Source organism: Pecten maximus, chromosome 11, assembly GCF_902652985.1.
Source record: "Pecten maximus chromosome 11, xPecMax1.1, whole genome shotgun sequence".
Lineage (NCBI taxonomy): Eukaryota > Metazoa > Mollusca > Bivalvia > Pectinida > Pectinidae > Pecten > Pecten maximus.
The window spans coordinates 12,822,922-12,846,138 of NC_047025.1; the positions used below are offsets into that span (position 1 = coordinate 12,822,922).

At 35.5% G+C, this 23,217-nt stretch overlaps 2 protein-coding genes across 2 annotated transcripts in view; one reads left to right on the forward strand and one right to left on the reverse strand.

The window, feature by feature from the left end:
• The window catches only part of LOC117337105 (E3 ubiquitin-protein ligase RNF31-like), a 29,900-nt gene extending 18,358 nt beyond the window's left edge, over positions 1-11,542 (forward strand). The window contains 10 exon segments of the mRNA XM_033897893.1: positions 145-318; positions 1,094-1,192; positions 1,649-1,741; positions 3,253-3,367; positions 3,748-3,866; positions 4,047-4,160; positions 6,696-6,844; positions 8,054-8,099; positions 8,101-8,223; positions 8,365-11,542. Of these exon segments, the coding sequence (XP_033753784.1) occupies positions 145-318; positions 1,094-1,192; positions 1,649-1,741; positions 3,253-3,367; positions 3,748-3,866; positions 4,047-4,160; positions 6,696-6,844; positions 8,054-8,099; positions 8,101-8,223; positions 8,365-8,403 (1,071 nt within the window). The 3' untranslated portion in view covers positions 8,404-11,542.
• Positions 11,543-11,757: 215 nt separating this feature from the next.
• Positions 11,758-18,997, reverse strand: LOC117337106. Its single transcript, XM_033897895.1, has 2 exons — positions 18,547-18,997; positions 11,758-16,309 (listed from the first exon to the last, which is right to left on the reverse strand). The coding sequence occupies exon 2, from the start codon at positions 16,288-16,290 to the stop codon at positions 14,266-14,268; it is 2,025 nt and encodes a 674-aa protein (XP_033753786.1). The 5' UTR covers positions 16,291-16,309; positions 18,547-18,997; the 3' UTR covers positions 11,758-14,265.
• Positions 18,998-23,217: the final 4,220 nt, after the last annotated feature.

Genomic DNA, 23,217 nt, shown 5'->3' on the forward strand with positions numbered 1-23,217 from the left:
TTTAGTTGTTGGTAATCAAATTTCTCTGGATCGCAAATACTTGACCGAGTTCTTAGGAGTGTAATATCTTTATTAACTCTTTCATATTCACAGCATGATTTGTTGGAAAGTGTAATTTTATTTTTATTCAAAATATGATTTCAGATTCGCAGTCTTGGTTCCTGTGAGTGTAAGATTTGCGTAGATTGTATGAAGGGCTATTTTGAGGTGTGTATCCGAGAGAAACATGTCCGTAACCTGAATTGTCCACTCTGTAACCAGCCGGACATGGAGGACTCCGAAACAGCTACCAACTATCTCACCTTCCTCACAATGCTGGTCAGTGATCTCAACATTAACTTTACAGTTCTGTCGCAATATCATTTACCAGTAGATATTGTAGTAGAAATCTGTCTTCATCAACACCATAATGTGCAAAGTCTTTTGGTCTGGGTAAATGAAAACTGTATTTCTTGTAAATGACAATTTAAGATTCTGATGTTTCAGATTCTTAGACCAAGTGTGAGATTAATATGAGATCAATAGAATCTTTCACTCCCTTGGGGGTGAGACAGGGGAATCTCGTTCCAAGGGAGAAGATACTTAAGTTGCAAAACACAAGTCTTGCCAAGTGTTTGGAAGCTTAAGTATCTTACCCTGGGGTTGAATGATTATTTTTCTCTTATCCTGTTTACCCTCTTACATATCTAATATTGAAGTTACATCAATGCCAGGAAATGTTGACATGACATGATTGATTTGTCAACGTGATGTCATTGTATTGTCGCTGTGACTTAATAGTATTGTTGACTTGACGAAATGCAATTGTTGAGAACGTGCAAAGAGCATGTGAAGCTTGTCTTTTACCTAGGATGAGATAAGAAAATCTCACCCCAGTAAAACTGTGGATATCCCTGATCAGAATAAGAGAAAACCTAATCTTACACAGACAGTTTACACAGGCATTTGTAAAGTCCAAAAAAGAAAGATTTTTTCCAAAGAATTATAAAAAAAATTCGATAATCACACTCAAGAAACCTCTTCTCTAGAAGTGATAAATAGCCATTGAATAAATACAGTTACATATACATTTGTATTGGTAATGTTTTTACAGCTGCAGACAATTGTCAGTCAAGAGGATCTAGAATTGTATGACTCAAAGCTAAGAGATTGGAACCTTCAAAAAGACCCCCACTTCCGCTGGTGTGCACATGTAAGTATATTAGACTATGTTTTATTTTTTTAATGATTTTTAAGTACTGTCCATCTTCTATGTTTATGCACTTTAATAGCTTCATTGCTTCAGGGATTTTTTATCAAATTTCATACAATGATAAAGAGCCGTAATATCTCGGACAAATTCGAGTTTCATGGTATTTTGGTCAAGATCACCGTTACTATTTTAGCAGGGGCCACTAAGGGACATGTATTGTTTTTGGAATAACTAGTATGCTTGTTTTGTATGTAAGTTTCAATTGTGGTTGTTATAATTTTTGTAGTTGTTAATTTGATATAAATCAATATGTGTGTGCTATTATAGATATTTTTGTGAGAAGTAGTGTATATGCTGTCAGGGATGTAGTATGTTCAAGGAAATGATGTATTTAAATGTAAACTTATATGATCAGTGATTATTGTTGCCAATATTATTGTCCTTGCTACCTTTCAGTGTGGTAATGGGTTCATATGGGACAGACATGATATCCCTGGAATGATTTGTCCTCAGTGTAACAAGAAAACCTGTTACAACTGTAAAAAACAGGTAAGCTACATAGCTTTAGTATAAAAAAAAACCAGAAGAGCTACATAGCTTAAGTCTAAAAAAACAGGTAAGCTACATAGCTTTAGTCCAAAAAAAACCAGGTTAGCTACACTGCTTTTGTCTAAATAAGTCAAGTTACCTGGTATTGTCCTTTCTGAAGCACCTGGCCGTAATGTTCATTGTGCTTGTTTATAAATCTATAGCTATGAATTATTTTCAGCTGGTTTTCTGTTTTATGTCACAATAATGTGTGATTGTGCAACTGTAAATCACATGACATATATCATAACATAACTGTGTCACTATAAATCACATGACATATATCATAACAGAACTGTGTCACTATAAATCACATGACATAAATCATAACAGAACTGTGTCACTATAAATCACATGACATAAATCTTAACAGAACTGTGTCACTATAAATCACATGACATAAATCATAACAGAACTGTGTCACTATAAATCACGACATAAATCTTAACAGAACTGTGTCACTATAAATCACATGACATTTATCATAACAGAACTGTGTCACTATAAATCACATGACATAAATCTTAACAGAACTGTGTCACTATAAATCACATGACATAAATCATAACAGAACTGTGTCACTATAACTCACATGACATAAATCTTAACAGAACTGTGTCACTATAAATCACATGACATAAATCATAACAGAACTGTGTCACTGTAAATCACATAACATAAATCTTAACAGAACTGTGATCTATGTAACCCTGGTAAATACTGGCCACAATATACTGTTCGGCTAGAGAAATCTTCTCTATAGCTTGATCGTTTGAGCGTAAGACTAGTAAGCCAGAGGTACCGGGTTCGATCCCTAGCGGAGTGATTTAAATTTGTTACTTAAGCATTGAACTGTTTTTGTATGGTATTTATGATCTATTTGAACGACAGAGCTTTGCAAGCAAACAACATAATGTGCGCTAGCGCATTAGGATTTGTTTGCTTGCAAAGCTCTGTCGTTCAAATAGATCATAAATACCATACAAAAACAGTTCAACGCTTATATTTACATTTTCCAACGATTTGATTTTTTTCCCTTGGACAGATCATATTTAAAGAATTCATAATTCCCGCGTTACCGACAGGCAACACAAATTTTAGTCGTTAACTGGAACAGCCTTCATGTCTCGTGCAGATTGGCAAACAAAATCGGCAACAAAATAGTGCTTGAAAAAAAAAACCAACAATTTATTATATTCAACATTTATTACAAACAAAGTATATGGCATGTTTTCTCATAATAAATTATTTGACAAAAATATGTATTTTTGCTCAAATTTATCTATAACAATGCTTCAGTATATTGGCCCGGAACAAAATATTGCGCAGGTCTGTGTTGTATTACTACGCTGATACTGTCGTGTGATGCATGGCACTTAAACAAACATCAACGACACAACTCTCAAAAAGGCTTTATAGTGACAATGCCATACAAATGTAAATATATCTATATGCTACTAATTTTCCTCTAGTGGGAGGACCAGCATGAGGGTTTGAACTGTGAGGAATTTGAACAATGGAAGATAGATAATGACCCAGAAAACCAAGCAATGGGAGTTGCCAGACATTTAGAAATCAATGGAATCGGTATGTGTCTACAGCTCAAAACGTTATTTGTAATACGAATAATTTCCACAAAATTATGTGTAGAGAGTATTAATTTAAATACATTAGGCAGTAAAACCAATTTTATTATCATTTATTAGAATCAATGGTGTTGCCAAATTTGTCTCATTTCAAAAAATTAAACAATTTGATTTGATGCAACAATGTTTCATTTGAAACAATACGTAAGAAAATTGTTTTGTTTTGAAAGTAAAAATTTGCTAATTTTTTTTTTAAATACATTCTTAACCTACAGTGCAGGGAGGATCCTTAAAAGAACTGAAGCCTATATTTAAGAGTTGCATATCTGACAGAGTTATTGATACATTTTGATATGTCTTGTGTGTTTTTGTTTTATAAAGACTGTCCCAGCTGTAAGATGAGATATGCCCTGGCTAAAGGAGGCTGTATGCACTTCAAGTGTCCCCAGTGTGGCCACGAATTCTGTAGCGGCTGCTCACAACCTTTTGTCAAACAGGGGGTAAGTTCTATGATATATACTTGATGAGATATTGGTGGTCATCAGTCAAGGTTAATGGGTAAAAATCATACATGACTACCTGGTAGTTTTGATGTTTAGTATTATCACTGATAGTGTTAACGATATCTGATGTAAACATCGGGAGTGTGAATTTGACAAATGTTATGTTGGTTGTTGTAGCCGTGTGTTGGATACCAGCGTTGTCAGGGTAAAGGGATACACAGTCATCATCCACGCGACTGCTTCTACTATCTCCGTGACAACAGTGTTGAAGACTTACAGAGAATACTCAGGGTGAGTATATACTTGACACAGAAATAACTACCGCAGAAATCAAGGAAACATCAATATGTCTTCTCTGTAGTATGGCTTGCACCTATGTCCTTTGTGAATTTTTGAACCCATGACCTTTCTGTACTTTTGAACTCCATGATCTTCTTCGTTGTATTGAAATTCATTACCAATGGTATGGTTTAAACAAATGACCTTTGTATAGATTTGATCTTCATGACCAGTATCCTTTGAACCTATGACCTTTGTATAGTTTTGATCTTCATGACCAGTATCCTTTGAACCTATGACCTTTGTATAATTTTGATCTTCATGACCAGAATTCTCTGAACCTATGACCTTTGTATAGTTTTGATCTTCATGATCAGTATTCTTTGAACCTATGACCTTTGTATAATTTTGATCTTCATGACCAGTATTCTTTGAACCTATGACCTTTGTATAGTTTTGATCTTCATGACCAGTATTCTTTGAACCTATGACCTTTGTATAATTTTGATCTTCATGACCAGTAGTCTTTGAACCTATGACCTTTGTATAGTTTTTATCTTCATGACCAGTTTTCTTTGAACCTATGACCTTTGTATAGTTTTGATCTTCATGACCAGTATTCTTTGAACCTATGACCATTGTATAGTTTTGACATTCATGACCAGTATTCTTTGAGTCTATGACCTTTGTATAGTTTTCATCTTCATGACCCGTATTCTTTGAAGCTATGACCTTTGTATAGTTTTGATCTTCATGACCACTATCCTTTGAACCTATGACCTTTGTATAGTTTTGATCTTCATGACCAGTATCCTTTGAACCTATGACCTTTGTATAATTTTGATCTTCATGACCAGAATTCTTTGAACCTATGACCTTTGTAAAGTTTTGATCTTCATGACCAGTATTCTTTGAACCTAATGACCTTTGTATAGTTTTGATCTTCATGACCAGTATTCTTTGAACCTATGACCTTTGTATAATTTTGATCTTCATGACCAGTATTCTTTGAACCTATGACCTTTGTATAGTTTTGATCTTCATGACCAGTATTCTTTGAACCTATGACCTTTGTATAGGTTTGATCTTCATGACCAGTATTCTTTGAACCTATGACCTTTGTATAGTTTTGATCTTCATGACCAGTATTCTTTGAACCTATGACCTGATTGAACCTATGACCTTTGTATAGTTTGATCTTCAATGACCAGTATTCTTTGAAACCTAAGACCTTTGTATATTTGAATCTTCATAACCCACTATTCGTTGGAACCTATGACCTTTGTATAGTTTGATCTTCAGGACCAGTATTCGTTGAAACCTATGACCTTTGTATATTTTTGATCTTCATGACTAGTATTCTTTGAACCTATGACCTTTGTTAGAGTTTTGACATTCATGACCAGTATTCTTTGAGACCTATGACCTTTGTATAGTTTTGATCTTCATGACCAGTATTCTTTGAACCTATGACCTTTGTATAGTTTTGACATTCATGACCAGTATTCTTTGAACCTATGACCTTTGTATATTTTTGATCTTCATGACCAGTATTCTTTGAACCTATGACCTTTGTATAGTTTTGACATTCATGACCAGTATTCTTTGAACCTATGACTTTGTATAGTTTTGATCTTCATGACCAGTATTCTTTGAACCTATGACCTTTGTATAGTTTTGACATTCATGACCAGTATTCTTTGAACCTATGACCTTTGTATATTTTTGATCTTCATGACCAGTATTCTTTGAACCTATGACCTTTGTATAGTTTTGATCTTCATGACCAGTATTCTTTGAACCTATGACCTTTGTATAGTTTTGATCTTCATGACCAGTATTCTTTGAACCTATGACCTTTGTATAGTTTTGATCTTCATGACCAGTATTCTTTGAACCTATGACCTTTGTATAGTTTTGATCTTCATGACCAGTATTCTTTGAACCTGTGACCTTTGTATAGTTTTGACATTCATGACCAGTATTCTTTTAACCTATGACCTTTGTATAGTTTTGACATTCATGACCAGTATTCTTTGAACCTATGACCTTTGTATAGTTTTGATCTTCAAGACCAGTATTCTTTGAGCCTATGACCTTTGTATAGTTTTCATCTTCATGACCAGTATTCTTTGAACCTATGACCTTTGTATATTTTTGACTTTAATGACCAGTATTCTTTGAACCTATGACCTTTGTATAGTTTTGATCTTCATGACCAGTATTCTTTGAACCTATGACCTTTGTATAGTTTTGATCTTCATGACCAGTATCCTTTGAACCTATGACCTTTGTATAGTTTTGACATTCATGACCAGTATCCTTTGAACCTATGACCTTTGTATATTTTTGATCTTCATGACCAGTATTCCTTGAACCTAAGACCATTGTATAGGTTTGATCTTCATGACCAGTATTCTTTGAACCTATGGCCTTTGTATAGTTTTGATCTTCATGACCAGTATTCTTTGAACCTATGACCTTTGTATAGTTTTGATCTTCATGACCAGTATTCTTTGAACCTATGACCTTTGTATTTCTAAACAGGACAAGAAGATGCACTTTAACCAGGACGCTCCAGATGCAGAGAATATGGGCAGCACCTGTCCAGTGATGGAACAGAAGGAAATAGACAGTAATAAGAAGGATGAGGCATGTGGACGAGATGTATCAAAAGGACATGCTGGTCTGTGTGTGTAAGTAAATACTAGGAATACTGGCTGTATTGATATCCAGATCACTTACAAGTATACAGGATACTTTGTCAGATTAACTCATTCATCCCTGAAGTGTCATAATGAACTATTCCAATGTTTGAATTGGAAGAGTTGAGATGTGTCTTCAGGGGTAATTGAGTTAAGTGTCTTATACACCAGTACTTCTTCACATTTAATGAATTATATGAGGAACTCTATTAAGGTTTATAATTTATACTGGGTACTATGTTAGATTTGGACATTTATACTGGATACTGTGTTATGTTTAGAGATTTATACTAAATACTGTGTTAGATTTGGAGATTGATGCTGGGTACTGTGTTAGAATAAGAGATTCATACTGGGTACTGTATTAGGTTTAGAGATTTATAATTTTACTGTTAGATTTAGAGATTTATACTGGGTACTGTGTTAGGTTAAGAGATTCATACTGGGTACTGTGTTAGGTTAAGACATTGATGCTGGATGCTGTGTTATGTTAAGAGATTTATACTGGGTACTGTGTTAGGGTAAGATATTTATAATTTTACTGTGTTAGATTTAGAGATTTATACTGGGTACTGTGTTAGATTTAGAGATTTATGCTGGGTACTTTGTTAGATTTAGAGATTTATGCTGGGTACTTTGTTAGATTTAGAGATTTATGCTGGGTACTTTGTTAGATTTAGAGATTCATACTGGATACTGTGTTAGATTTAGAGATTCATACTGGATACTTTATTAGGGTAAGATATTTATGATTTTACTGTGTTAGATTTAGAGATTTATACTAGGTACTGTGTTAGATTTAGAGATTCATACTGGATTCTGTGTTAGATTTAGAGATTTATACTGGGTACTTGTGTTAATTTTAGAGATTTATGAGGTGTACTGTGTTAGATTTAGATATTTTGTTTCTGTGTAGGGTGTTAGATTTAATTACTAATAGGGTAGGATGTTGGATTTGATTATTATACAAGGTACTGTCAGTGTGATTAATATAGATCAACAATGTTCATTACACATAGTTCTGTATTTCAATCTCTGTCAAGGTTAGTGATTTATAAGGGATTATGGTAGGTTTGGCAGCCTTCAAGTAAATTGCACTTGGAAAAGAATGTCAAATTTAGAAGTCTTGACAGTTCATTATGTTATTGAAGATAAACAATTGTCAGTAATAACCATTATTTTTTATTTGTTGTGGTTTAGGATTCATTATAAGGAGTATCTAGTGGGGGTTTTAAACAAGAACAAGGGCAGATCCTATAAACATTCTCAGTGTTAATGAGATGAAGAATCTACTGGAGAGAGAGGAGAAGAATATACCATTACAAAGAGATGAAGAGCGCGATGGACAGTATAGAAGACGTCTTGTCTCGGTATGTATTGATGTAAACTGCTCTCACAATACCTTATGAATAGTATTAATTTTATTTGAAGATTCTCTCCCTTAAATTTAATGCACAATATTGGTTTATTCTAAAATCATGTATTTTTATTACTTTGTTGTCTGCTTGCAGTATATTAAGGAGAAATTGCCTATCAAACGACACAGGTAAGCAGAACAAGTACTCTGTTGAGCAGGATAGATTATGAAGGTACATCCAAAACAGACACATAGACATCCAACAACAGAAACCTTGGTCACTCTTCAAAACAGGCAGCCAAAGATCCCAAAGGATGCAAGTCATTCAAGGAAGCAGAACTGATCAAACAGATAATAAAAGACAGTCAATTCCTGGTTATAACTATTAACAGAGGTTACAGGTCTTTACAGACGACCAAGGACATTGACAGTCCTGACAGAGGACCGAGGACAATAACGGCAGAGGACACTGGTGGTCCAAACAGGTAGTGAAGACATTGACAGTCCAGAAAGACGGCCAAGGACACTGGCAGTCCAAACAGGTAGTGAAGACATTGACAGTCCGGACAGACGGCCAAGGACACTGGCGGTCCAAACAGGTAGTGAAGACATTGACAGTCCGGACAGACGGCCAAGGACACTGGCGGTCCAAACAGGTAGTGAAGACATTGACAGTCCGGACAGACGGCCAAGGACACTGGCGGTCCAAACAGGTAGTGAAGACATTGACAGTCCGGACAGACGGCCAAGACTGGTGGTCCTGACAAATGGTCAAGGTCACTGGTGGTCCTGACAGATGGTCAAGGTCACTGGTGGTCCTGACAGATGGTCGAGGTCACTGACGGTTCTGACAGATGGTCGAGGACACTGACGGCCCTGACAGACAGCCGAGGTCACTGGTGGTTCTGACAGGTATCCGAGGTCACTGATGGTCCTGACAGATGGTCGAGGACACTGACGGCCCTGACAGACAGCCGAGGTCACTGGTGGTTCTGACAGGTATCCGAGGTCACTGACGGTCCTGACAGATGGTCGAGGACACTGACGGTCCTGACAGATGGTCGAGGTCACTGGTGGTCCTGACAGACAGCCGAGGTCACTGACAGTCCAGACAGATGATCCAGACTGACGGCCCAAGGACACTGGAGGTCTTGACAGACGACTGAGGACACTGATGGTTCTAACAGACGGCCACTGACAGTCCGGACAAACAACAAGATATGAACGTGCAGCTAATCTTAATTGCTGCAGATACAGTTTCTGAAGTAACACTTGCTCCAGGAACCAACGTGCTGTCTCAATACCATACCATAAAATGCCACGCAGTGCGAGATCCAAGACATTACCAGCACGAGACACAAGATTTTGAAGTATTGGAGTGACTTGGCCATAGAATACATTCTAGTCATTGAATCCAGTGTTAATATTTCTAGGAGTTTGAGGACAGCCTGTGATCACCTTAAAGCATTAACATTCCATGTCACCAGATAATAAAAGATGTATATATATGGCAATTCTGCTACGCAAAATATCTTATTTACTTTCTCATTGTATTGATACATGTAATGCTGTTATCTCACTGTTCCATGTTTGTTATATTTCATAATAAATACATTGTATTTACATGTCATTAACATGTTTGGTAAATTTATGTTTTTGTAAAATGAAATTTTATTCTAAACTAACATTTTACATAATTGAGGAGTTACGCTGTACATATTAGATGTACTGTACATATAATTACATTTTAAGCTTGTTTTTTTGTTTTTTTTTAAGTAAGTACTAATTAATTTTACTAACATTCATACATACAATTTATATGTAAAAGCATTTTCATTATATATGCATATATTATGTAAATACGTTTTAGTGAATACCAAAATCTACGCACCAAACAAATTTTTCACTTGATCAATGGTGTCAAGTGAGCTTTTGAGATATATTGTCATCTCGATTTTATTGAATAATTCTTTCTTCATGAAAACACTGACGACTGATTGATTTATACCAGGAAGTTATCGTTAAATAGTATTATTGAGGTTTTCGGGATATGTACTGTAATCATATTTGATATATTAATATTTCATTTTCTGGCAATAAGCCCATACCAAGTTATAATGAAGCACATCCCTATCTGTAATTCTTAAAAATGACCAACAATTACTATTTCAGTGTCCTGTAATAGGCCCAGCTGCTGACTTTGAATGTCAGAGTTGCTTTGTGTTTTCTGCCTCAGCTTATTGCAGGGTAAATGCATAAATTAATTTTAGTAGTTTTCTTTGAGGTGAAACATGCATGTTAAAAAATTGGAGAGTGTTGTCTGGACCAGATCATTTTACTCTGGTCTAGTTTTATTGAAGTGGATTTGTATTTTCACATTCTTATTAAAGATTAGACTTTCTCTACAAGACCCTGGAAGATGTAGCTTAACAATGTTTTAATCAAGAGTTTCACCATTTACGTTTTCATTGGGATTAAAAAAACAAGCTTGAAGTTTTATTGCAGTTCTAATCTAATTTTTTAATTGTTATTTTCATACATGTTCTCACTGTATTACCTAGATATTTTTAATTTGTTCTGTTTCACATTGTTTTGCGCTTATTTACAACACTTCGTGCATCATGTTGTCATCTTTTCGATAAGTGGATATTTTGATTTTCATTCTTGTTGTGTTCGTATACTGTATTTATCCAACAATAAACTCGTGTGTAGGCTTACAAACCATATTCATTCATTGTGAAAATCATATCATGTAATAAACCAAGGCATTACTTCCGTTAAGAATAAATAGCAAGAAAATATGTTTCATGGCTCTACAATAAGCCAATCCTCATACTTTAGTGAAAGTTATGTTTGCCCGCTAGCCTTACTGCAGAATAAATACGGTATTACCTTTTTGTTGATGTATTTCTCTGTTCATCTGGATGTTTTATGATATAATGTCGATGATGTTGTTTGCCCAGAATATTTTGAGTCATAGACTATTAACACCAAAAGATGAAGCCAGTCTGTATTATTTTAGCAAGTGTTATGGGAAATTACTGATTTGCTCTACCATATTTTTGTAAAACATCATTTTCTTAGGTTGATATTAATCTGAAATGGTGATATTTCAACTCTTTGCTTTTTTGATATCATTATGCATTTGATGCGAGAAAGTTATAACATCACGACGGAAACTCGTGGAACCTACAGACAATCTTAGTTCTGATATTGTCCTTAATTGAGAGGTCAGAAAATACTATATGTAATTGGTGTTATGACAATGATACTAGGAAGTTATGTGATAAATATGTTTGTTTATATGTACACAGTAAATAATCTTGAATTGCCGAGCCGTCCATGCTCTTTGAGATGTGGCCGCATGGAGTAGCCGCATAAATACTCCATTTTCTAATCAGTATATTTGGGGTGGGCTCATTTTCTTTTGATTATTTCTATGATCATCAGATGCTTTTCTCGTGTGGTAATTATACAATGAACAAAAGAATCCGGTAGCTCAGTGGCGATCCTGGAGTTTTTTAGTGAAATAAAAAAGACTTGTTGATAAAAAACACAGTGATTTATTTTCTGTTAAGAATTACATATATATCAACACAAATACGCAAAAGTTTAATTACTCTTCTGTTTAAAACAGATACAAAAAATGTCCGTCTACATAATGACTTTATTAAAACTAAATGTTTCCTTATATACAAAATATGTAGAAGTAATGATTTAACTTTTTTATGTCCCACCATTTCGTGGTCGGGGGCATAGTGTTACCTTTTTGCTCTGTGTCCCTTGGCAAGGAAAACTCGCTCCTCTTCTCTAAGATATCATTTTCACAGTATACATTAAATGCTGCGTGCTTTGCATTATATACTGATAAAAATTTGTGAATGACACAGAATTATGGCAAACAATTGGGGCTCACCTCTGTGGGTGGACTTAAGTATTATTTATTGAGATAAACAACAACAACAAAAACCGCATAAATTCACATATAAAAAAACAAAGATTAGCGGCAAAATTACGTCAAAGCAAGTATTAAGTTATATTTGAAGATATATCAATTGCTGAGAATGGAGGGAAGGAACGTTTTCGCTTTATAAAACGGTCACTTTTGTTAATTTGTCCAAAAATGTACTAATAAAAATTTTAAAGATGGCAACGGTGAAATTTTTTCCTGGTGAAGATGTTGGCACTCTTTCCTTTTAAAATGAAATTTGAGAAAGATCTATGCAGAAATTTAGATAAACTTCCACTATCAAATGTAAATGTTCGACAAACTTTTTAAAGACACTATAGCAAAACCAACTTTCAACTCTCAAACGGCTGTTGAAAAAAAAAATCGATGATAAACTTTCTGAACAGTATAGCAATAACAAACTTCAACTGAAAAAATTCAAAATGGCCGCATATCGTCCATTTTATTTTTCAATCGGTATCCAAATTCATCAATCACAACTAGACACCAAGTCAAATTAACATTTACATACAAAATTTAAGATAGATAGAATAACTTTCTTATTCTAAGCCTTTAAGCCATTCTTCCAGATCGGTATCCAAATTGAATAGCATAACTAAGGACCAAGGGGAACCTATATATGAAATTGGAAATGCCATTAAATACGTTCTGAGAAATAGCAGTAACAATATTCAACCAGGCAGAATTCAAAATTGCCACCTGTAAGCCATTTTTTTCTGACCAGGCTCAAAATTCAAGATGCACCATTAGGGATCGTGTTAAACATACGTAAGAAATCTGAGAAAGATGCATAAAATACCATGATAAATATCGGTAAAAATGATTGTTTACGGACAGACGACAATCTAAAGAAATAGAATAAAACATAAAATAAACTCTTCTTGATGTCAACAAGAAAAGAAATAAATTGATATCGAATAAAGAATAAACAAACATATTGACCAGCTGTTACTAGAAAATTTTAACATCCTCACATTAAGTAAACATGTAAACGGATATTAAACACTGAGCATATTCAAACGTTCACAAATTTACCGATCAACGAGGATTAAAAAAACATACGAAAATAGAACTTTTATAGTCAGGGCAGGGAACATTTATAACGCCGGGCCCGAAAATATTGGCTAATGTTTGACACAGAACAAAACGAAATCTTAAAAAAAATGTAATATTAGTTCTGATGATAATGTCAATTTCTTTATTTCTGTAAATAAGTCAGCTGATCAATTTTTCACCACTGATTCAGATGTAATAAGAGGTTGAGAAAGGCTGTTGCTAGATTAAGAGTATCTTCTCGGGGTAGAATCGGAGAGAAGGCAGTGGTCAACTCCTATACCACTTAATACAATGTAGACGGATTTGTATCACTTGGGGAAAAAAACTAGATTAATACGTGTACCAATCTACATAAAATTATAATTGCAATTACCGGTCCTCTACGATATGCTGCAATACACTGTATTACAGTGTTATTTTGACCCTTTTTGGCCCCGCCGATCAGCCCCTCGAGGTCATTCAGGGCCAATATATGCATACCATCAATCTGTAATCCCATGCTGATAATGTTGACCAAGACATCCAAACTAAATCAAACAAAAGTAAAATTTGCCTTCTCCGGGGCAAAAGTGAGACGCCAGGGTCAGGAAATTCAACAATTTAGTAAAGCATTTTAGCCTTCAATTCTAAAGAATATTTAATTCTACCTTATTTAAGTCATCAGAGGATGTTTTTGAAATTTCGGTTAATTTTACCCTTTTGGCCCTCCCTTCAGCTCCCGGGGATCAGTAAGTGCCAACATGTGCAAAACATTAAACAGTCATCCCATGCTGGTAACGTTAACGTGGTAGGAATGAATTTCAAATGGACACCAAACAAATGACAGTAAAAATGTCATATCACCATGTAAACCATAGTTAAGTTTTACCCTCTCACCAAGGGCAAACGTGAGACCCCAAGGTCATGAAATTCACAATTTCTGTAAAGTACCTTAAGACCCTTCATCTATGAAGAGTATTGGATTCAAAGTTATTTTGGGTCTTGCAAAGATGCCATGAGAAGCAATACGCACAGATGTTTCAGTGGCTGTTATTGGGAGTTTTGTAAACGTTCAATTCTCGCAATAGACGGGTTTTTATACTGCAGACATCTCTCACCACCTAGAGAATCACTATATTCTCTAAGGGCTCTGTGTGTGTCCCCAACCATTTCATAACAAATCCCGAGGAGGTTGTGTACTATCCAGTGTAAATCACCTCCCTGTTCTTTATCATACTTCACGGCCCGAAGGTGAACCAGTGCTGAGTCACGTCTCCTGGTGTCGCCAAGTTCGTGGTAGCACAGGAAGGTAAGGAATATGGCATACGGGAGTGGAGGAATCGGTACTTCATTAATGCATTTTGTGAGCTCGTCGTGTAACTGGGATGGAAAGAAATCATAATTGCTTCTTAATATAACGTCTGATATGATGGCCATTTGATACTTTTGTAGTAGCGTATATCCACGTCCACAACATATTTGTCGGTACCTATCTTTGTCTATTGACTTGGACCCAATGCCAACATATACTTTAGATGCCGAAAAAATGTTCTCACACAACTGAACCGATTTCATGTAATTGCCAGTCTGGTAGTAATAAGTTGCCAAAATCAACTGTCCTGGACTTGTGCTGAGTGCTGCGAGCGGCTTCATGAAGGTCTTGCACTTCCGTATGGACTTGTATTTTTCTTTATTCCCTTTTCGAGTAATGTATTCCCTGAATGTGTCCGTCCCTTTACACGACAGTGACACAACTGTTTGGCGGTAGGCAATGAACTCATCCAAGTCAGGCTGTGATTTAGATAGCAGGGCCAAGAGCCTACATATTTGTTTGGTATTTTTTGGCATCCGTGTAAATACCTCCATATCGCTGTCAGATTCTACTTCTTGTGGAGGAGGAGGTAGTAACCCTTTCCACTCTCCCTTCATAATATTTTCAATGTGTTCTCCAATAGCTGGCTGTATGAATGTTCCAACTGAAAGACACCCCCAGTTCATATGATACAGCTCCATTAGATAGCGAACGAGTTTTTGTTTGTTTCTACCGTTAAGTTTCCCCTGAAACATATTGTTCCCTATAATGAAGTAATTCGGGCAGTATCCAGCATTAATCCACGCAATCAGTATCTTCAAACACAACATGAAACGTGGAAATGTATTCTCGGATTTCCAAAACAAAGGGGGAGTATTTTCTACTACAAAGAATACAACCGTTTTCATAATATACGATGAAAGAATATCTGTATCACCGATAACATCTTTCAACCTTTCAGATATTTGTTTAAGAAAGTACTTGAGAAGTCCATACGTTAAAAACTGTTCATGGCTGAGAGAATGAACAAGTTTCCTTTCGGCAGTCGCAAATGATATCCTCCATAGACATGTATCAGCAGACGTTTTATCTCCTACAGGAACAACATGACAACCATTTTGTGAAATATCATAAATCAAAGCTTTGTCTGGCCATCCATAATGACGGGGTCTATTCAACCACTCGTTTGCGACTTGTGGCAAACTATCACATTTAAAGCACGAAACAAAATCCGTGTCAATAATGCCCTTGGCCTTAATAGTAGCTGCTGGTCCACTAGTTGTCATATTAGTGTCCAACCCAGTAGACCACATATCTCGATTCTTCTTTGCAAAAATCTCACTGGATATAAAATGCGAACCCCCCTCAGGGACAATGGATTCCACTATCATTTCTAGGCATAGTCGATGAGTTTGAAGCTGTTCCAATTTTACATAACATGGCCGAGAGGCAGCTTTCCTCATAATAAAAAGAGTCCTGTCTCTGTCCTGTGGTGACAGGGGATAGATATCCTGATTCGAGCACATAACCCTCACTGTGTTGTTAACTATCATCATGTCTGTGTCGGAGCCAGGCATCGGACCGAAACCCTCAGATAAACTTCCCGTGTTAACTCTGTTTGTCACACTATTTTCCTTACATAGATACTCAACCATAATCATTAACTTCCTTCGGATGTCCACCAACTTTCGACTCCCTATCATCCTGTCCATGATGTGGTGAAGAATCCAGGATTTCTCATAATGCTCCTCCCGATCTGCCATCTCATGTATCGTGATGTTCCTGTAAATGTATCAATGAGAAATGTTAAAAGCTGTTATTGATATGACACAACTGATAGTAAACAAAACTGCTTACAGCTCAAGGAAGTTACCTCTGGTTTACCTCAAACGGATAACCTTAGCGCGCTACAATGTCATCACCAAACAATGATACTGTCCATATGTACTGCTGATAACCAGTTTAAAACACTTTGATCACATTATTTACTTTTCACTTATGAGGTGATCTGAGCTAAAATCGCGGTGGCCGAGTGGTTAAGGTGTCCCGACACTTTAACGCTAGCCCTCCACCTCTGAGTTTCTAGTTCGAAACCTACGTGGGGCAGTTGCCAGGTACTGAGCGTAGGCCGGTGGTTTTTCTCCGAGTACTCCGGCTTTCCTCCACCTCCAAACCTGGCACGTCTTTAAATGACCCTGGCTGTTAATAAGACGTTAAACAAAAATAAACAAACAAAAGAGCTAAAATCGGGTTGATTTTTTTAAGTTTTTTGTTTATGTATACCCATATGACGTTTTACATCATTGCCATGACATTTAATGCAATATACACAATTGATCATGTTGATCGAATTTCAGCGTAAGAGATAAACTCGAATGGAACAGATTTTCTTTGAAAAAAAAATGTAATATTGAACGTTTTCAGACATTGTCATTGACATTGACAACACATCGTTTATTGTAATATTGTAATTTAAACTGAATGCTGCATAAGAATAACCTTGAATTTGAAGATCAGGCATTATATGACCTTGCTCTGATACGTTATGCGCAACACCCCTCTTCCTATAGTCATCTCTCTAAAGGAGCATTTTCATATGAAAAACGTTTAATCTGACTTGGCCTTATTTCAATTGGCAAACTTCAGCTAGTTTAACACACTGCTTTGGTATGCAAAAAATAGTGTTGTGTTCCGGTCGTCTCCACGGTCGTTAGAAACATATATATACATATATATACATCCGGAAATGTCGTTATGTGGGATCGTCTGTATCGAAGAGAATTGGATAATGACCAAGTTTGACCTATTCGTATTTCTTTCTGCTCAGTCATGAATAATCAAGAAATTAAGATATCGAAATAAAGTATCGAATTTTGTGTTTAGTATTGCCAAATTTGAATTGAGAAATGTTGTCTTAAAAGTATGGTATCATTGGTTTGATGCTTTCAAAAAGTCATCAATATTACGAGAAACTAGAAGAAAGTTCAAAACATCTCCATAACATTTGATTTTCTTCTAAATGTGTATAATATAGATGATTAGACACTAAAGATCAAATGAGAAAAAATGAAATAGTAATAAAAAAAGAAAAACACTCAAGCGAATAGCCATAGATTATCGAATTATGGTCTTGATTCTTAAAGAGGTATGGCCTGTTGTGACCTAAAGATTATCGTTTTTAAAATACAAAAATAGATGTCAAAAACAGATTTTTCGGAAACAAACTGCGTAAGATATTAATATTCTGATTTGCGAAAAATATGTTTGTAAGTTGTAATGTATGTTTCATTATATGGCCGTAAAATTCATTGGGCTATTGGCAACTTTCGAGGAGAGGGGGTTTCTGAATTCAAATACTGTTTTGACATATAGCACATCGGTGGACCAACTTTACATTGTCTTAATTCATTCTATGTACCAAAATCCTATTCCTAAGAAAACGGTATCGAAAAAAAATGATGCACAACTTGTGTGTGAAAAATGTCATGCTTGAAGTGTAATCTGATATCTTGTTTATGTCACAGCCGCATTACACAAATAACACACTGAATCACTGCAAACAGTTAAACTTAAATCCAACATCCTGATTTGGTGAAATTACACTCTTTCTGCTTATGGCTGTTGTTTACAATCTACGCGGTACTCTTGTAACAAGTGATATATAGGGCAATCTTCTAACTGAGGGGGCAACTAAAACTCCTGTATATTAAGCTCTTTTCTGAAGACGATACCCTTTTAGAGAATCGGAATCCATTAAATTTCCTTATGGCAAAAACTGTCACCGATCGCTAAAGCTCTCCTTTCCAGATAGTTAAAAACTGTTCAAAGCTGAGAGAATGAGCAAATGTCCTGTCACAGATGCAAATGCTATCCTCCATTGTAGAAATGTGTCGACAGACGTTTTATCTCGTACAGGAACATCATCTGATGTGTTATATTTCTTTTGATTTATATTATCGAAATGGCATATATATTGCGAAAGGTGATGCAAAATACATTGATAATGTCACGAAACTTACCAGAGTTAATTGTTGTTTTTCCTTCCAGAAGAATCCATCCCACAAAATCTAAAAGATGAAGAACATATGCCTGCTGTTTTCTTCATCACTGTTTGTTGTCAGAATGCATTATTTCACGAAATACCGACCATTCACTTTTTCTTTATTTACATTTTACTTCTCGTTTTCCTGTTAATATTTCCGTATTTTTACATAAGTTGTCCCCCTTGGTCGGATATGTTTTTGAACAACTCACATCAATGGAATCTAGCCCATTGTAGTACGGTCCGTAAACACGATATAATCTCAAAGCTAGAGAGAAATATGTCTAGCCATTGGGTCTGTCCATGGCAGAAACAACCTCGAAAATACAAGATGGTTTGCCACAACAGGGACGTACACTATTCAGTCACAAGTAGGAGTGTAGGTTGAGTACCATATACGACGTGTTACTGATTGTTTATATACTTCACCAAACAGAGTATAGCTGTCCGAGTATCCAGGCACCTAGTCATAGTGACAGAAAGACACTTCCTTGTTGCGTTATACAGATATTCCTTTGACATAGGGATTTCGTCATCCGTATAAAAATAAACTCATAATAATTCCAACTTTCATTTTCTGTGTAACTAAGATATATCATTATAAAGGATACCACCAATTGTAATTTCCACTAACGTTGATACTCTATACAGTATCAATGTTGTTATTCCAGACCTGTAATATGTATTGGGTTCACTCCACAGTGTGTGCTTAGATGCCATATCAAGATTTTATTTTAGCTAAATAGATACTATTGCACGCAGGAATTTAGCTTTTCTTTCAGATTTCCCTGTATGAAGAGAATTGTATATCAGTAACAGATGTATGTGTCTCGCAATTATGTGCAGGACTTAACCATTTGGTTTTACACAAAGGTGTTTAAGCCTTAACACGAATGACATACTTAAAACATGAAGCTAGATCAAAGTCCCACGTCCAGGAATATTCAGTAAAAGATATGAAATGTGGACTTAGGGATCAGAAAGAAATGATAGATGAACAGTTTAACATCATATTTTTTTTGTTTAACTTGGAGGTCCAATCTCTAATGACTTGAATGATTTGTGGCACAGAAGAGATATTTCAGTGTAATTAAAGAACATATTTTTTGCCTTTACTGTCAATACTCGGACAAGCATCAGTGTGCTAACCCTCCTTCTTCATACAAATATACACTTTCTAATCTCCATGCTGTGAGCTCTGTTTGCTGTGTTTAGCTACCTTATATGTCGAAATAAAAACCAGAAAACAAATATGTGGCGAAATAATGGCTCACTTTTTAGAAGTGGCCGCAATATTTATTTTTAAAACATTTTAATTTTAAATCGAAGAGTTGTTATAATCAATTTAATATAATTTATCTTTCTTGAACTTTATTATAAATGAATTAACAAATATTTTATAATAAAAAAACACTTGAAAATATCAGCAAAGGTGAGCGGAAGAAAACATAATCCGCCATATTACACACAATCATACAACAAATCTGCATAAAAATATAACTAAGACTTCCTCACATGTAGAATGTCGCCTAATATAGGTTACACACAATCATACAACAAATCTGCATAAAAATATAACTAAGACTTCCTCACATGTAGAATGTGGTCACACTGTGGAAGGTGCAACCATATAATAGTGTACAAGAAAAACAAAGAAATGACTGAAACCTGGATACATAAACCAGGAAGGGATATATGGGAGGGTAAGCACACTGATAATTTAAATTTCATTTTTTGATGTTTGAATTCTAGATACGATGGCGTCTTCTGAAATTTTTTCTAAGTGTTGGGGTGACCAGCTGAACTGACCAATGAGCGATGACCTTTGCTCTACGACCCCCGCATGTGGGTTAATGTTGCATTTATAATAAAAAAGAACAAAAAACGTCATGTTTTAATATAAATTCAATATTTAATGACTTCCCGGTTAGTTCTGTTTGTTTTCTTGATCGGATTTTAATGTTAGGTGTCCAACGTCTTTATCGGGATGTTTTCGTCGTTCCTCGTGTTCTCGCGTTGTCACGTGACCGGCACGAAGGACTACATTAACACTTGCTCGGTAAATATGGCCAGAGCACCCGACCAACGTATTTTGTCGTACAAGCAAATATGATACACTTATTCATCGTGCTAAGAAACCGAGAAAAAGTGCGGTACATTTTTCTATTTATTCAAGTATGGTTACATAACGGCGTTATAAACTGGTGTTAATTGAAGAAGTGCCGGTTAATTGACTACTTTTTAAGTAATTTTGACGATGTTTGTCATTTTCGTAAGAATGTACAGCACTTTTCGTTGTTCTCATACAATTACCATCACGCTCTTACCTGTTTCATAAGTATTGATTTAGGGTAGTTGGGTGCTCTAGGACGATTCATAGAGCAAGTGTTAATGTTCATTCTCCAATATTGGAACTCTTCAGTGTTTTAAGTATCGAAATCAGCATATAGAAACGAACAAAGGTTAATAAACGAATGCAATGGATCGTAATTAATTCAATTTAATCATTTACAGATGATTTCCAAAGACATAAGGTATAGTTAGAAGTTTTCGGTTGTACACATGCAAGTTTGTAAATTCGTCACTGTGATAAAACCACCGTCCTCGTCGTTGCCATGACAGCCGATCGAAGCTGCGATCACGAATGCACTAACAAAGTGAAAGTTGAAGTATTTTTCGCAACATGCCGTTTAAACTTAAAATTACATTCACACCTCATATTGATTGGGGTTGTTTAATCATACCTGATCAATTGAATTATCAGAAAACTAATAAAAACACTAAAAAACACAGACTGAAGCCTTCGTGTCAGGCAGTGCAGACACAACGCGGGATCTGTAAACAATGTGACGTCATTGGAATGTACAAGTTGCAACAATGTACAACAATGTATGTTTTACATGAATACACTAATGAGCAACAAAACGGGACGCAACATTAACCCACATGCGCCGGATGTGACGCTTACCATACATGGGTCAAGAGGCGTGGCTACCCATATTGTTGATTTAGTATTAAAAGGAATGTCAGTTTGTGCAACAAACTGTATTAAACTTTATGCCATCAGAAGTAACCATAGACACGACCTTGTCTTCCGTATCATTTCGCCTTACAAAAAGAAAAACATCTCATCCTCTTATTCGATTTTGTTAACTGTATGGTCTTAAAAAGGCAATTTTTATAAACTGTATATTTCTATTGTTATTGAATCGTGTACATTAGATATAACGATGTAAGTCGAATTGAAATCCAAAACGCTTATGGTGCAAATTAGATCTTTGGTATTCGATTTTCTACTAACATCTACTGAAATATAACAAAACTTTATCAAACACGTTCTGTTTGTGCCATCAAAATGTAATATGTTTACTAAGTAAATGTCCATTACCCTCTCCATTACATATATGTATAACTCCATTCTTACTTTTCCAATTTATCGCGCCTTTGAATTTCCTAAAAGTAGATGTAAAATCTGTTTTACAACTATTGCGGAGCGTTTCATCTTATAATTATCACGCTTGTAGGCCGGATGGAAGTGCACAAGGGGTCTTACTCTAGTAGGATAAAGGGGACAACCACGGACAGTTCACCACATATCTCTGGGCTTAGGTCAAAGTTGATTTGCAAATGTTAAAAAAAAATATCTTAATAACAAATCAACAAATGTTGTTTGGAAGGGCGGACAAAGTCAACCGAGTTGGAATGTATCCATTGTTGTAGGCTGATATGATGTATGTAACAGCGATATCTCCTTACGTGCTTTTCGTTTGTGACATACATCACAATAGATGTGGTGTCACTTTCTTGTGACATTAATAAAATATACGACCAAACATAACACCCATGTTATAAAGAATATTGCGCATACCACAAGTAATAAGCGTTGATACAATGATGTTATGACAATGACTTCGTCATGCTTTGATGATTTTAGAGCAGACTGTCGATACTTGGTTAATAAAATATTTCCTTTTTCTGTTACATGCTAAGGCGTCTACATGAAAAACGTGTTTTGTAAATATTCAATATAATAATTGATGATCATAACCTACGCGCTTGTAGGATTACCGAGATAATTTCAGGAGAAAACTGGGTCATTGCCAATACTTATAAAACGCACATGTGATGACTAAGAAGGGAAATTTAAGGCTGATTTTATTTCAGACTTCCTTGTTCAGAGGAAGTTTTTTTTATTAAGGAGAGATGAACGTTGATTACCTGCTACCAAGGGGTGTCATGTTTCCACACTAGGGTTAAATCTTAAATATTAGTGACGCATTTAAAATCATGCTGACATAGATATCAGATAAAAAAAAAACACAATGGCCGTGCTTCTGATCTCAGTTTTAAGGATTAACTCCATTTTTGAAATTCCATAATTTTGCCCCATAGCATCACCGACAACTTATTGGTATCATGTTCTGTGCAACGAATTATTGGTATTATATTCTGTGTGACGAATTATTGGTATTATGTTATTTTACCGAATAAGATGGAACACATTTTTGATGCAGTTTCATGTTCGTGATATACAATTAACAGAAGCTGTTACTCAATTCCAATTTAACGATACATTCTTTTCGATGCAATGCCCGGTCACCAGATAAGGGGCCAATGTTCATCGATTGGTATTTCTAAACGACTTAAA

Excerpts from the sequence above, each read along its gene's own strand:
- LOC117337106 (XM_033897895.1), bottom strand. The coding sequence starts at position 16,290 with ATGGCAGATCGGGAGGAGCATTATGAGAAATCCTGGATTCTTCACCAC.